Source organism: Orycteropus afer, unplaced genomic scaffold, assembly GCF_000298275.1.
Source record: "Orycteropus afer afer isolate SDZICR_OR568_19922 unplaced genomic scaffold, OryAfe1.0 scaffold00160, whole genome shotgun sequence".
NCBI lineage: Eukaryota > Metazoa > Chordata > Mammalia > Tubulidentata > Orycteropodidae > Orycteropus > Orycteropus afer.
This window is the reverse complement of record NW_006921747.1, coordinates 6,836,091-6,851,817: the sequence shown is the minus strand read 5'-3', so window position 1 is coordinate 6,851,817 and position 15,727 is coordinate 6,836,091. Positions and strand designations below refer to the sequence as shown.

Below are 15,727 nucleotides of genomic sequence, written 5' to 3'. Positions count from 1 at the left end.
TCACAGTATTTGCCTTGCCAATTATTAGTACAATGGGCCAATTCTCATTCTGTGTTGCTCTTGGGGAAAATATGCAGGCTAGGGAACTGGCCTAGATTGGAAATGGAACAGCAGAAGTTGCCAATTAACATGACTTCCTTTTTTGCATCTCCTAAAGGGGCTAGTCTCTAGGGAGAATTTATAAAAGGCATGATCCCAGGCCCTCTAGGGACTCCTTAGTTTCCTCAGATTTCTTGAGGTTGAGATGAGGGTCAAAAGTCAAAGGTGAATTGGTCTAACTTTCTTCCCAGTGCTTGAATCTCTTTGATGGCCACTAGTGTCTTCCTGAATATTTCCATTGTTGAGGAACTCATCACTTTCTATGGTGATGCATTCAACCTCTACACAGTTCTGTTTATTTGATAAGTCCTTCTTACATTGAATCAAATCTACCTGCCCATGAATTCCCCACTTTGGTTATACCTAGTGAGTGAGCCTAAGGAACCACTCAGTCTCCACTTCCAGAAAATAGCCCGCCACTTATGAAAATGGTTCTTATGCCAAAAATACAAGTTTTAGAAAAGCACAAGAGAAAGTCTACTGTAGCCAAAAAGCTAGTAGGTGAAATTCTGTGTGGTCCTGAAAGGCAATATCAGGCTGCAAAATCAGCAGGTAGAAGGCTTGCAGACAGCCCCTAAAAACTCAGTTGTGCTCATATCAGCTATTGTCCTTTACTAGATTCTGTGGAACATAGAGGAGCAGAAACTGCAGCCTTTGCTTTGTAGGAAGGAGTTCATACTCTTACCAGGAAGAGAAGGAACAGGAGGAGTTGGAAAAACATGTGAATCTAACATCTGAGACTTGGTCCAGATTTATCAGGCCTTGACTGATGGACAGCATCAGTTTCAGTGAAAGGGACTGGATTTACAGCCAATGGCTATGGCTTCCAGAGCTTTCTACATTTGCCATGAAGAAAGTTCCAAATCTCTCTGCAATAGCCCTGGCTCAAACCTCCTCATGATGACTTGAGCCACCCCTGCATTCTTGGAAGGGATGTTGATTCATAAACAGAGAGTGTCTGGGGTAGCCCTCCAATAAGTGGGAAGAGGAAAAAGAAATATGGAAAAAAAAAAAAATCATCCTTCCACATGAGGGAGGTGGCAAATCAAGACAACAGATTAATGGGAATAGATGAAGGGGGTCCTCATCACCATAGCAATAAGCCCAACAATTCTGAAAGATGAGATTTTTCTTTTTCTTTTCATCCGTCACTCTTCTCTGTACTGTCATTCTCTGTGTCCCTCTCCTGGCAGGAGACAAGATGTGACTTTTTCACTCCCACCAACAAGCTGCCTGGTGTTTTGGAAGTGCAGCTGCTATGGGAATGGAGGAGAATGGGTCTCACAGAGGGGTGTTCAGGTGCCTCAAATTCCACCTCTCCCTTTTCTCTAGTCAGAGTTCAGAAATGTGTGGCTTGCCCACAGACCATAAGCCAAGCTATTTTTATGCAAGCTAGGAGGAAGCCTCTCTCTTGTATGGACATTCCATCAGAAGAGGATTCACAGCTCTGATTCTCAAATAAAAGGGATTTCTTCCCCTGCCCAGTGCCCCATCATGAGTCAAAGAGAGTCAGTAACAGCAACTGAACAGAAGACTGTGGTTTCAGAAATCCTTAGAACTGAAAAACCTATGAGTGGTGCTATCAAATAGCTAATGGCACACATAAGGAAAATCACAAAGCCTTGCCTAAATGTAAACACCTCTACTATCTGGGCTAAGAAGACACCAACATCAGTCCTTCATCCCAATTCTATTAAATTAGGCCAAATTTAGACAGTTGTGCTATGTCTAAGTTTGCTTTCTGATATGAGTGGAGTTAGGGTCCAGGTACCTCTTGACTCTAGAGGTCTTTCTGATTCTGCTACTACATAATCATCTTTGGCATAAAGAAGAATCAAGGACAGTGTTTGTTCTGCAAGAGGTGGCAGTCATGTAATGCTCTTTGGCTTTATAAGATGTACATCCCCCCATCACTATTTCCATGGGCCAGACACCTCCTTCTGAAGTGTGGATGCTCTTCACCTCCAGATAAAATCAGACGTTCAGTCACTGGATCTTCTTCATCTCGCAGTTGCATAGTATATGGCCCCCACTTCTCTATGAAGATCTTCCTTCCCCATGTATATTACAAGGGCAAGAAGGCAGCTGCCCTTATAGGGTCTTTTGTAGATAGTAACAGAACACAGATGCCCATCATTTCTTACCCTTGAAGGAAATCCATACTGAGAACTGGGAAAAGGCCATGAGAAAGCAAACAGCCTTGGTGACCAATGAGGCAAGGTGCACTTCAGCTATTGAAAGACTCATTACTTGTGAAATCAGCAGAACATGGCCCTTATCACCTAGCCCTCTTGTCTACCACCTTTGCTTAATTTTATTTCCCATCCACTTCTGCTGAGCATCACTGTCAATCACTCCTTACCAAGATATAAGGGAACAATACACTACTTCTACCCAACCCATACCCAAGTCCACACCGAACATAACCATAAGTTCTAATAACCATAAATCTTCAAGGAATTTAAACAATTACTCTCAAGAAGCAGTATTTCAGATTCTCTGGGGAAAAAAAAAGAAAAAAGGAGATATTTTAAGTTCTCTGTAAATCATGCCAAGTGAGAATTTACTTGTTCAGCCAATTCTTAAACCAACCGCCAAACTCATTTTTGCATATTTCCCTTATCAGGCCATTATACCAGAGCAGGAGAAATTCTGCCCCTTTGAATAACCATTTCCACTGCTCCCAAAGCCAGCCTATGTCTTGCCAAGTGTAACCCATATTCAGGAGCCATCTGCTTTAACAATACAGGAAGGCACCAAGGGGGTGTGCTTTAGATAATCTCACAGTTCTGCTGGCCAAGGCTGCTCCTGGAAGGCATGCTGCTATTTGCCAGCTGCAGAGCCCATGTTCAGCCCAGCTGAATCCTGTACAATGCACCTGTAGAAAAAGGGCAAAGGCTACTGAATTGGTCAATAGGCGCCCCCATTTCCACATGCCCAGATTCACACAGGCAGATGTTAGAGCTATCCCTTTGGAAACACAGTTCTTTGTAGGGCCAGCCTACATCCCACATGAAAAAGAACACATGGACAAGTGTAAAGGCCATATCCAGCCCAGTACCACCAGACAGCCAATTATGTGTGTGTCTGTGCCAGTTGAGGCGTGCATTTCATTTTAATTCAGTGAGATTCCTGTTTTACCTGAGCAAACAATATAAACAAAGGTGTTAAATCCACCATGGCATCTGGGGATGTTATCCTTCCAAGATTTAAAGATAGTCTCTCACTTGTGTCAAGAAATTGATTGAGCAGGTTGCCCTCTCTCTCTGATCCCTTATCTCCCACTACAACCACCAGTTTTTCTTTTATTGTTCTCACCACTTGGGAAAGTGTTGTCCCTCAGCTTTTTGAACCTCACTGGAGATAATAGAATTCAGCAATGGTCTCACCACAATTATGGCCTTTCTCAGGCTCCACTGAGTGAGCTCTGTCCACCTTTTCTTGGGCATGGTTAGCTGTACCCCAGCCCTTAGTAATGAGGCACCCTGCTCCATGTAAACTGTTTATCCAAAGCCAATGCAACATCTTTGCTGTAGATAACAGAGATTTTTAAATTGAGGCACCTGGTCTACCTCCAGTGTGTTTTACCAAGCTCTTCCAATAGAGAAATGACACCAATTAAGTATAATTATTAGAATTTAATAGAGCCATTTTTCTATCTCAGTGCCTTTCTACTATTTCAAGCCACCTAGTTCTTTTTTTCCCCCCATAAATTGGGACTCAGAGCAGTAAGTTAAAGGTATACATCAGTTGGTCTTTATTATACATATAATAACTGTCTTATTATATTGAGAGCAGATGCATGTCTAGGGGAAAGTTCACTTTAAGTACCAATTTTCAGAAAAGTGCTTGGAGACATAAACAATAAACCAGGTCAGTGTGTTGCTGAATAAAATAGGGGGCATAAATTGAGCTGAAAAAGGACAAGGTTTTCTGAAAGCATGGGGTAAGCTCCAGGTTGTAGTGTTGGTAGAAGCTGCCTGGAATTTTGAGGAGGCATCTCCCACTCTAGAAAAGGCACTGGGGAAAGGGAAATGTAATTATAAATTAAACATAATCAAAGATGCTTGAAAATTTGTTGGCCATAAATGTGTGTGTGTGTGACACACGCACACACATATGTATACACATCTTTTCTTGGGAAATATTTTTATACTTGAACAATGAATAAAAAGCCTTTCCAACTATTATGAATGATAAAAAGGGTCATGGGGTTGAGTGTATGTGTGTAACTATGTTGTTACTTGGATAGTCTTTAGCCTTTTGGCTCACTTTACTCTTTCCCCCTCCCCCTTCCCTTCCTCCTCATCCTAGGACAAGACAAGTGCTCTGAGCCTCAGCAATGTGGCGGGAGTGTTCTACATCCTGATTGGAGGACTTGGACTAGCCATGCTGGTTGCCTTAATCGAGTTCTGCTACAAATCCCGTAGTGAATCCAAGCGGATGAAGGTGGCATCGTCTTCCCAGGCCTTTTCCCTAACCTGTTCTGTGATACACCTGGGTTACATGGGGGTCTCTTTGCTAGAGAGAGTGGGGTGTGAAGGAGGTTGAGGTCAGTCCAAGGCAGGAGATAAAAAAGCTATTAGGAAGAAGGTGACACAGAGGTAGACATGAGAAAGGAAGGAAGGTGGTGTGTCTCAGAGACAAACATCAGGCCCAAGAACACAACCTCATTGGCAGGAGACTAGGTAGTAAGATAAGGTTAGGGGTTTGAGTGGACAGTCAGCACAGATTGACACAGGAGTGATCACTACAAAGGCTGATTCTCTCCCAGGTTACATCAACAGAAGTGTAGCTCCCAAAACAAAGGAAGGTATGTCTAACCCTGTGCTGATCTTATATGGCTGGTGAATTGGGTTCTTTCTTAGCCACCACATCATAAGATGAATATTGGCAAATAGGAGCATGTGCAGAGAAGCATGGGCAGACATTACTTAGAGGACCCCAAACCCCACCAAATATAGCCAGAAGAACCTGGAGAAGAGAATTATGGAGGATGTGAGCCTGGTCTGTAAAAATATGAAGACTTTTCACATGGGAAGGAGAACAAACTAATTCTATGAAGCCCCAAAGAACTAATGACTGAAAACAATGGGAAACAATAAGTAAGATCTACTTTTCTAACAGAGATACTCAAAGACGTGATGGACTGTCCCAATAGGTAGCAACCTCCTTGTCACTGGATGTATACAAGCAAAAGCTGAATAATTCTGGGGCAAGAATATAGATTAAAGCACCCAAAGGGAATTTAGATTAAATAACCTTCAAACAAACAGACAAACAAAACTGCTTGCCAGCCAGTCAGCTATAATTCGTGGTGACCCCAAGTGGGTCAGAGTAGAACTGTCTTCCATGGCCTTTCCTTTTCTTTTCATTTTTTTAAATTGTAGTTTGGGTGCAAGTTTACAGAGCAAATTCATTTTCTATTCAATAATTTGTACATATTTTGTTCAGCACTTTGTTTCATGACATTGGTTGCAATCCCTTCAGTGCAACAGGACTCTCTGCACTCTTCCACTTCCTCCCTGGGTTCTGCATTTCCATTTGTCTTTCTTTCCTGCCCCTTCCTGCCTTCTGATGTTTGTTTTGGAGCAAATGCTGCCCTTTGGGCTCATATGGTTGATTGTACTGAGAAGTATGTTACTTCCTAGTATTATTATTCACTTTATAGGCCTGTTCACTGTTTAGCTGAAAGTTGATCCCCAGGGGTGGAATCAGTTCCAGGCTTCAAAGATGTCTGAGGACCATGGTCTCAGGGGTACCACTAGTCTCTATCAGACCAGTAAGTCTTGTATTTTTTTATGATTTTGAATTTTATTCTACTTTTTTTTTTTTCTTTCTGTCTCTACCCAGGACCTTCTATTATGATCCTGATCAGAGTGGTAGCCAGGCACCATCTAGTGTTTCCAGTCTCAGGGTGGTGGAGGTTGTGGTCTGTTAGTGCTTTGGACTGTTTTCTTCTGTCTTTGATTTTCTTCACTCTTCTTTGCTCTGGATGAGGAGAAGCAAATTGTTGAATCTTAGATGGCCACTTGCAAGCTTTTAAGATCCCAGTTACTACTAACCAAAGTAGGACATAGAACATTGTCTTTGTGGACTGCATAATGCCAATTGACCTAGATGGTCCACAAAACTGTAGTCATAGAGTTTTGTTGTTGTTGTTGTTGTTTCTGTTTTTTTATGGTCAGTGGGTGATTTTTCTGAAGTATATAACTAGGAATTTCTTCCTAGGTGCCTCTGGATAAATTTGAGACACGAACCTTTGTGTTGTACTACCCAGGGATTCCTCCAACACCCCTCATATTTCTTCATGTAGCCTCATTAAGAAAATATTTAAGGAGATGTTAACCACATGAAGAACACCATGAGCAAGGCATCTTAGGGGAGGCAGAGAGGTGAGAGATACAATGTGTAACCTTAAGTACCTTTGAACATCAACAAAGAATGGGTCCAGAAAAATTAATGAGGCAACTTATGGTATAGACAGGAAGGCTATAGGAGTTTAGAAGAGAAATAAATTGGAGTTTTCCAGGAAGGCACAGGATCTGAGAGTAAGGATGAGTGGGATTTAGATGAGGAGAAGGAGAAAGGCATATAGTCACTCTGGATGACATCTTGTGGTGGTGTGATGACCTAGGCTATTACTTTGGGTTGATGAGATAGCAGCCATTGACAGAATTTTCTATCCTAGAATGTGCCCTAAGAAACCCTCTTTTTAACATGCAATCACTCCTCAGCTCAGCTCACCCACTGTTGGATTATGAATACCTTAAAGTCTCCCTTTGAGGCCTCTCTGGACATTTGCTCTCCCTCTTGGAAAACAGTGTATTCCCTTCTGTATATGAGGATGGGAGGGGATCTTCCATCCTGGCATTCAGAATTTCCACATCATGGCTCCAGCCTGCCTTCCCCTCCCAAGCAATGTACTCTTCATACACTCTATGCTCCTGCACTCATCCCATGCTTCTCTCCCACATGCCTTTATGCAGGCTGGTCCTCAAAGATGAATACTCTGGTCCTGTCTTATGTCCCAGAGGGCCTATTTAAATAATAAGGCTATATCCCGATGATATAATAACAAGGGTCAATCAAGGGATAGTATTTGGCCAGGGGAACTGGGTCCACCTCAGTCTTACATTTGACTTCCCACCCACAGATCTTTTGGGAAAGTGATTATGTCAAGGCCAAAACACAGAAAAGTTGTGGGACTTAGACTCTAAACCCAGTTCAGACCTCTGGAGATCTTGACTAGACAAAGCAAGGACCCCTAGTACCTAAAAAAAGTTTCTTTGCCTATTCCACCCAAATCACAGCCTAAAGCATCTCCTATTTTATTCTTCCAAAATGAGGCAAAGCCATTCCAAAAGCAAAGAGAGGGGCAGGAAAAGAGCTGGGTTTGCTCCAACCTTTACATTGGGTGATGACACAAATCAGGGGCCCAGGACTGGCCTGAGACTGATCAGAGGTGCTCCTCATTGCTCCCCCCAGGAGACAGCACAAAGTGTTACAGCTGCTCCAACATCAATCCTACCTGCTTTACTTATTGACTGTGTCATCTTGGTCAAGTCTCAGTAACTCCTATCTTCATTTTCTTTTTCTGTAAAATAGAACACAGAATTGTTGTGAGGATTATATGAGATAATGGATATGAAGGGCCTGACAGAATACCAGAGCCATAGTAAGGCCTCAGTACATAATAACAACAACATCAATAAAAATAGCTAATGTTGTTGGGCAATCTACTTCTGCAGTAATATCGCCTTGGAAACCCAAGGAGGGTCGCTATTAGTCGGGTCTGACTCAACAGCACATAACAACAACGATGTTATTATTATTTGTACTGTTATACTATTATTATTATTTAGAGACTACCCACATCCTCCTTAAAACTTTATTTTTATTACCTCCACTTACGTGTGCTAGGTTTCTTGAGCTATATGGATTGTGCATTCCATAAGGTAAAAAGCTATATCTGATTTATTTTTGGACTTCCGACACACATTGGATAAGTATTAGTAAAACTAATGGGGAATTGTATGCAGAGGAAAGACTCTCTTGGTGAATGAAATGAGCTGTGGAAGAGAGTTGTATTCAGATTTTAAAAATCCCACCATTATAGTCACCCAGCCTTGAAAGTATAAGCAACATAATTCAAGGTAGCTTTGGCCCATCTGTCTGTGCCTGTAAAATCTGATGAGACCAGGCCCCAAGCCCTTCCCATAGGATTACTATGACTCCCACTCATCATGACCAGTGCCAGGTGATGGTCCAAGGGTGGCTAAAAGACTGAAATCCTGTTAACACTGGGACAGTGCTGACCTTCACTACTGAAGTCAACTTATTTAGATTAAGACAAGAAATCTTAGAAGAGGCTGCTGAGCCATGACATCATGTTTCGGAGACGTTTCACCTTTCCCTTTACAGTGAAAGGAAGTTAAATTCAAAGATGTTAAAATTTTCAGACACCAACATCAGAGTCTCTTGGAATCATTAATTCAAGGTCTTCCATCCCAGTCTCCTATAATTAATTCCATTGGTTGGTGCGACTTCTGTCCAACTCACTGAGGCTCCTAAATAAAATTTTTAATCTTCCAACTGCAGAAAAGATACCTCCATTTTCTTATTTAATCAATCTAGACCTCAATTTCCAAAGTTCCATCAACTCCCTCTTACCCTAAGGAGATAAGTGGAATCCATCCACTTGGGTCTTAGACTTTCCATTTTTTCAGTTGTCAATTTTATTCTGCTTTGCCTCCTCCAGAGTAAATTGCCTCCAGAAATGCAGCCTCCAATATCACAAAGGTCCCTATAGTGATGTGATGAGAGCCTGTGGTGAGAACTTCCCTCTTTGCTTTCCTTGGCCATAATATTTGGCCAGCTTTTGTGGTCCTGAGTCCCTAACTTAGTTCAGTGCCAGCCCCTCATTCCCAACCCTGTCCACAAGTCCTTTTTCACTCTATATGGATGAGAAAAGGAAGAAAGGAACAAGAGGCAGGAAAAGAAAGGATGGGAAGAAGGTAAGACCTTTTTTTACTAACTCCCATATTCAAAGGACTTTCATATAAATTTTCATTAGCCCTGTAATGCATTGTTCTTGCAATCCTACAGCTAAAAGAATTGGGGTTCAGAAAGGCTAAGTATCTTGTCCAAGGTTACACAAGCTAGAAGCTAGAGGAACAGGAATTAGACCTCAAATATGGCCTCCACAAAGGTGTTGTCACTAGCTAAAGCACATCTCCTGTATTTCTTTTGCCTGTGCCAACCACATAGCTATAGATAATTTTTGGCATCTCTCTTTCGAGCTCCTACTTGTGTCCTTCAAGTCTGACCACAGTCCTGGTCACAAAGATAAAAAGATGTAGCCCCTGCCCCAAGGTTTTCCTGATCTAGTTAGTTGGAAAGGTCACCTGTAGTAAAACCCCCTTGCTGTGCCTTGTTGATTTTCTTTTCCCTTTGGCAAACCACTTGAGCAGGACAGACAGTAAGCGTCACAAGGACAGTGGGAAGGCTCCTACAGGCATTCCTTCTACAAAGACATACTGAGCACCACTGGGTGCTAGGTATTGTTTACCACTGGGCATATAGACAAGTTTTTATTCTCAGGAAGCTGAGAGTTTGATTGGGAAGATAAAAAATACACAAATATGTAAATGTTCAATGAGTTTTATGAAGAAAGATGCCTGGTGCTGCCAAGTACAGGGCAGAAGGCCAGTCCTGATCAGGAAGCAAGTATGTGGGAGGTGAGAGTAGCTTCCCTGAAAGAGTGATATTTAATAAGCTTGAAACATGAAGAGGAATTAACCAGGCAATGAGAGTTGCTAGCAAAGGATCCACAAGTGTTAAAGCACTAAGACTAGAACTCCTGCCTGGATACAGGAAAAAAACCAGGGAGCCCAGAATAAAGAAAAACTAAGGGAAAGGGGTAGCATGTGAGAATCAAGGGGTCAGAATGGGACTTCAGGCAGCCCTTAACATTTGAGTATAGTTCAAACAAACATACAGTATCAAAAATATATTACCTAAAACATTCTAAATTGAATAAAGGGTTGAATCTCCTGTCCCCTCTCTCTACCTGGAAAAACAGACTGGAACTTGAGTTCTTAGCTGATGTTTAGGAAACAATGGTCTCTATTATTCACCACCTTGCTCCCACAGGAAAATAATCCCCAGGCTCTCCAGCCCCAGGAGAGTCACTGCCCTTTCATAATTATATGAGGCTCTGCTAACACAGAGTGTATTTAAGCAACATCGATTCAAGCCTTGCACATTTCCCTGGAATTAGTGAACAGCTGAGAGACTTGAGAACGCAAGGGAGCAGCCTCCACAGTAGGTGGTCACTATGGTTCTTAGCACATGTGCAGGGATGAGGTCATTACTGAGGTTTGCGCTTTTATTAGGGTGTTCTGTGATGTACAGAGACTGGGCAGACTTTTTCAGTAAGGCAAGTGGCTGAAAAGTTAGGATGTAATCACTATTAGAGAAATGAGTCTCCAAGGAGCCAGTTTGGGATTGGATTTTCCACTCTTCCTTTTTTCCCTGAGTATCTGCTTCCAGAACAACAATAACAACAAAGATAAGGATGAACTATAAGAATGGTTGGTCTGTCAAGGTGGACAATGGAAAACTCTTGTTTCTCAAAGGTGAGGGCAGAATGACAACAACTTAAACATCAGCCTATGACAGCTTAGCTATAAGGGGTCATACCACTTTGTCACTAGGTTACATATATCTGTACCCTTAAGAAAGTCAATTTTTAAGTCCTCAGTTTCTCTGTAAAGTGAATAGGATAAATTAGATCAGTGTTTTTCAACTTTGCTTGCATATTAGAATCACCTATCCAGTCCACAACCCAGAACAATTATATTAGCATCTCTGGTGGCAGGACTCAAGCATCGGTATTTTATTTCCAAAATGCTCCAGATGATTCCAATATGCAAGTTTGTGAACTAGTGATTTACAGCAAAACCTGCGAAAGGCACAATCTGTGTAAGACAAACCTGTCAGAGAAGAAAAACTCAAATATTTTCCACTAAAATGAGTGATGGAGAAGTGATAAGACTGTACCTTGTCAAAGGCAGAACACTTGCAAAACCTGGAGAAACAAGGCAGTCCCAACGGATTTCTGGCTCTCATAAATTTCCCTGTCATTGTTTTTTTGCCTGGTTTTCCATTCCAGACTTTTTACTGTTCATCTTTTCTCCTAAGAATCCATGAAAATATTAGGAAGGAAGCCAGTAAGCAGTCAGTACCTACTAGCAATAGGGGAATGGAGTCATCGACCTCTGAGAAGCCCTCAGCATCCCTGAAACCCAATTCTAATAATGTGGCCTTGGAGGTTTTTAGCTACATTCTCAGCTAGGTTATCACAGACTTTGGTTGAGTGCCAATGTTGACTATACCATCAATCTTCTCCTTTAAGATACATTTGTAAAGTACTAGCAACTTCTGTGGCATATTACAGGAATGTGTGAAACTTTTTAAGAAATGAAGTCCAATGTGATCTGCGTGATTTTTGTTTTGCTTTTTCATTAAAAGGATGAAAACATCATAGAGGATAGACATTTCAAACTAATCTATAGAAGTTTCCATATGACTAAAAAAAAAAAAAAAGTTGTTTTATTTTCGACATTTTTTAGGTGCAAATGAGTAACTTTTAATTCCTCATGTTTCCATTTTCATATATCCCCCCATAGCATCACAGGGGTGTTTATTTGGTTTTTGACTTAACAGAATACAATCCATGTCACACTTCCTCTTCAATGGAGGACAACCAAGAAAGATTTTAGATAAATCAAGTTTGAAGGTTTGAGGAGATGACAGAATCAGTGTAGGTGGAGTATCATATGGGTCTAATCTGTATGAATCATGGATTTTAAAAGGAAATAAAATTTGAAAACATTGTTAGCATTGCCAGTGATAAGAGGATACTCCCAGCATAGTATAGCAGAAAGAACAAAAGCTGGATCAAAGCTGTCCTCACATGTGTCTGTCTGGCCACAGTTGTTGTTGTTGTTGTTATGTGCTGTTGAGTCAGCCCCAACTCATAGCAACCCTTCCTTGGGTTTCTGAGGCAGTATCACTATGGAAGTAGATTACCCAACCTTCGTTTCGAGGAGTGGCTGGTGAGTTTGAACTGCCAGCCTTCTGGTTAGCAGTCAAGTGCCTTAGGCACTATGCTACCAGAAGACTGATTTCTCTGATCACTAGAATCACAACAAGATGGAAGGAAGAAACCTATAGACTTTTTGAGAATTCTAGATGGTTGGCTTTTCTTACATCAAATTCAAAAAGATTTGGTAAGCATCTAGCTGCATGCTAAACACTTTGGAGCAATCTGAGTATTGGTAAGACATGGTCCTTGCCCTCCTCCATACAGTGAGCACTCTTAAAGAATAAAAAATGTACCTACTAAAGCAGAACCACTATAAGAGAATATATAATGATGCATAGGAGTACTAGTTGAGAGGGACCAGCACTTGCAGTGAGTTGATATAATCTAGGAAGGCTTCCAGAAGGGGGTGAGAACACAACAAACTTTGAAGGATGGGTAGGGTTGGTGTTAGAGGAAGAAACATCCCAACCCATAGATAATTCTTCTCCTTTATGTTGATTCTCACCAAGAAACTATTTCCTTGTGTTTGTCTACATCAAGCTTCACCTCCCAAATCCCATGATTATCTCTTACTGGAAAGTTATGGATAAACAGGAACAGATGAGAGTTTGGATTTCTGGTGATAAACTTTCTTTCTCCAAAGGAACTCTGAACTTTCTTCTTGTCTAATAGGATATGGTTCTAATTCCAGTTTGTAGTCTTGAACATTCCACTTAACTCATCTGATCCTGGGGTGATTACTGGAGTGCTTTTCAGCTCAAGAATTCTAGTATTCTAGAAATTACAAAATTAGGCACTCAGGTAGTGTAGTGCCTAAGGCACTTGACTGCTGGCTGGCCATTCAAACCCACCAGCCACTCCTCGGAAGGAAGGTTGGGCAATCTACTTCCGTAGTGATATTGCCTTGGAAACCCAAGGAGGGGTCGCTATGAGTTGAGTCCGACTGGATGGCAAATAACAACAGAAATTACAAGCTCAGTAGCATTGATCTAGTGTGTTGATCTAGAAGGGCAAATGATATATATTGATGGGAAGCAACTCATCTTAGATAATGATCTTTGAATGCATTCTCATTTTCTTTAACACATGCCCCTTTCCAATTACATTTTGCATATTTTAATATTCAAATAAGTCCTGCATTCCCTTAGCACATGTTGCTGGAAATAGGATAGTGATTTTTCCAGAAGTAAATAAAATGTAATTTTCATTTAACCCAAGGATAATGTACAGGCAATTTAAAATAAATAATAAATAAAACATTTTTGTGCAGTAGCACACTTCTGGCTCATAAATCTCTGTAAGTGCATGTTGTTGTTGTTGTTATGTGCTGTTGAGTCGGACCTGACTCATAGCGACCCCTCCTTGGGTTGCCGAGGCAGTATCACTACAGAAGTAGATTACCCAATCTTCCTTCTGAGGAGTGGCTGGTGGGTTTGAACCTCCAGCCTTCTGGTTAGCAGTCAAGTGCCTTAGGCACTATGCTACCAGAGCTCCCACTGTATTTTACAGATGTGGCAATGAAGGACTATCTAGAGAGGTAAGGGGAGTCCCAGGTGGTGCAAAATGTTAAGCACTTGGCTTTTAACCAAAAGTTTGGTGGTTTGAATCTACCCGGAGGTGTCTCAGAAGAAAAGCCTGGTGATCTACTTTTGAAAAGTCACAGCCATTGAAAACCCTGTAGAGAAAAGTTCTACTCTGAAACACATGGGATTACAATGAGAAAACGTGAACTTGACTTAATGGCAACTGGTTTGGCTTGTTTTTCGGTTAGAAAGATAAGGAGATATGTACAGGATCACACAACTATTTAATGTCAAAAATAGAACTACAACCCAAGTTTCCTACACCTCATTCTCAGAAGCTTTTCCAGTTAGTCATGTTGCTTCCATGTATTGTCATCACCAATGTCATGAAATAATCCCACCTTTAGAAATCACAGAATGTATGAACCAGAAAAAATCTTAGAGATCATCTAATCCAGCACACCTCAGTAAGGAGAGAAAACCTGAGGCCCAAGAGGGGATCAGACTGGTCTAGAGCCATGCAACAAATTTGTGGGTTCATGGGAAATCAAGATTAGTATTATGGGTTAGGAAAGGAGTTGGACAAAGAGAATAGTTGGGGTGACATTTTAGGTCCAGTTTTACTCCTTATCCTTGCCAATCATTGCCAAGGACTCGGGGAAGAACCCCTGGTCCTCCTGAAAAGGGTTTCTGTTTGATCCCACAGCAATCCATCAACGAAGCCATACGGACATCGACCCTCCCCCGGAACAGCGGGGCAGGAGCCAGCGGCAGCGGCAGTGGAGAGAATGGCCGGGTGGTCAGCCACGACTTTCCCAAGTCCATGCAATCAATTCCCTGCATGAGCCACAGTTCAGGGATGCCCTTGGGAGCAACGGGATTGTAACTGGAACACATGGATACCCCTTTGGGAGCAGGCTCAGACTCCCCCTGCCCGATCCCAAACCCTTCAGTGCCAAAAACAACAACAAAAGGAAACGCAACCGCCACCAACCACCACGACCACAAGGAGGACAATTCAACAGATTTTCCTGAAGAATTAAAAAAACAATTTGCTGTCCCTTTTCCTTTTTTTTTTTTTTTTTGATGTTCTTTCACCCTTTTTCGTTTGTTAAGTGAGGATGATAAATAACACTTTGTACTGCAATAAGAGGAGAATAACCTTATCTAATGGAGTCTGTATCTCTGAAAATGGAGTCAGTGGAACACTAATGAGGAAATTGTACTGTGTTCTTTTAATTCAGTTGTTAATGTGTCTTATGTGTGCAATTTTTTTTTTTTTTCTTACTAGTGTCCATGATTTGCAGGTTCTGTTAGGCCCCTTCCTTCTCCTTACTTACTCCCAACTCCCTACATATCCCTCTTCAGTTTTTAGGTTTGAGATTCAAGATTCTTTCCACCTTACAATCAAGCAAAAGAAAAAAAAAAAATGCAACCTTCAAACTAATCTGCCATGGGGGCTTTCCAAGTTACCCTGCACTCAGCCCCAAGCCGTGGATGGAGACAGAAGTTGTTGTTAGAAGAAAGGGCTGCCTTCCCCAGACAGTGTACTGCCTAAACACTGATAGAGTTGAGACTGTTTGTGGTTAGCAGGCCAGAATGAGGGTGCTGGAGAAGGAAGGGCAGATGTGCAGTCAGAAGAGAACTCCAGAGAAGTTACTGCTAGAGGCTTGGAAAAGCTTCCTTTCATGTCTAAGAGCCTTTCATAGGTCTTAGATGAAGCAGTATGGTTCCTCACAGTGTCAACCTCCAATCTGAGTAGCATGTCCTTCTGCTATGCTGAAGTCCAAAGGCACCCTGGTGGCTGAAGGGCAGTCAGCCTCTTGGACCAAGTAGAGCCTTGAGAACCACTGACAGCCAATGAGGTATCACCCACAATTCTTGCTTTTCCTTTGCTTGACATCTAAGCAGGGAACCCTGTTGTGGAGTAGACTTTCTTTCTCTGCAGAGCCTCTGACATGGGGGAAAAAGTTATACTAAGTGCAAAAGACAG

General features: G+C 41.8%; 1 protein-coding gene across 1 annotated transcript in view; it reads left to right on the top strand.

The window, feature by feature from the left end:
* Nucleotides 1–14,620, top strand: part of GRIA1 (glutamate ionotropic receptor AMPA type subunit 1) — a 515,315-nt gene extending 500,695 nt beyond the window's left edge. The window contains exons 15-16 of the mRNA XM_007946426.2: nt 4,414–4,548; nt 14,420–14,620. Coding sequence (XP_007944617.1) covers nt 4,414–4,548; nt 14,420–14,620 — 336 coding nt within the window. The remainder of the gene's footprint in view (nt 1–4,413; nt 4,549–14,419) is intronic.
* Nucleotides 14,621–15,727: the final 1,107 nt, after the last annotated feature.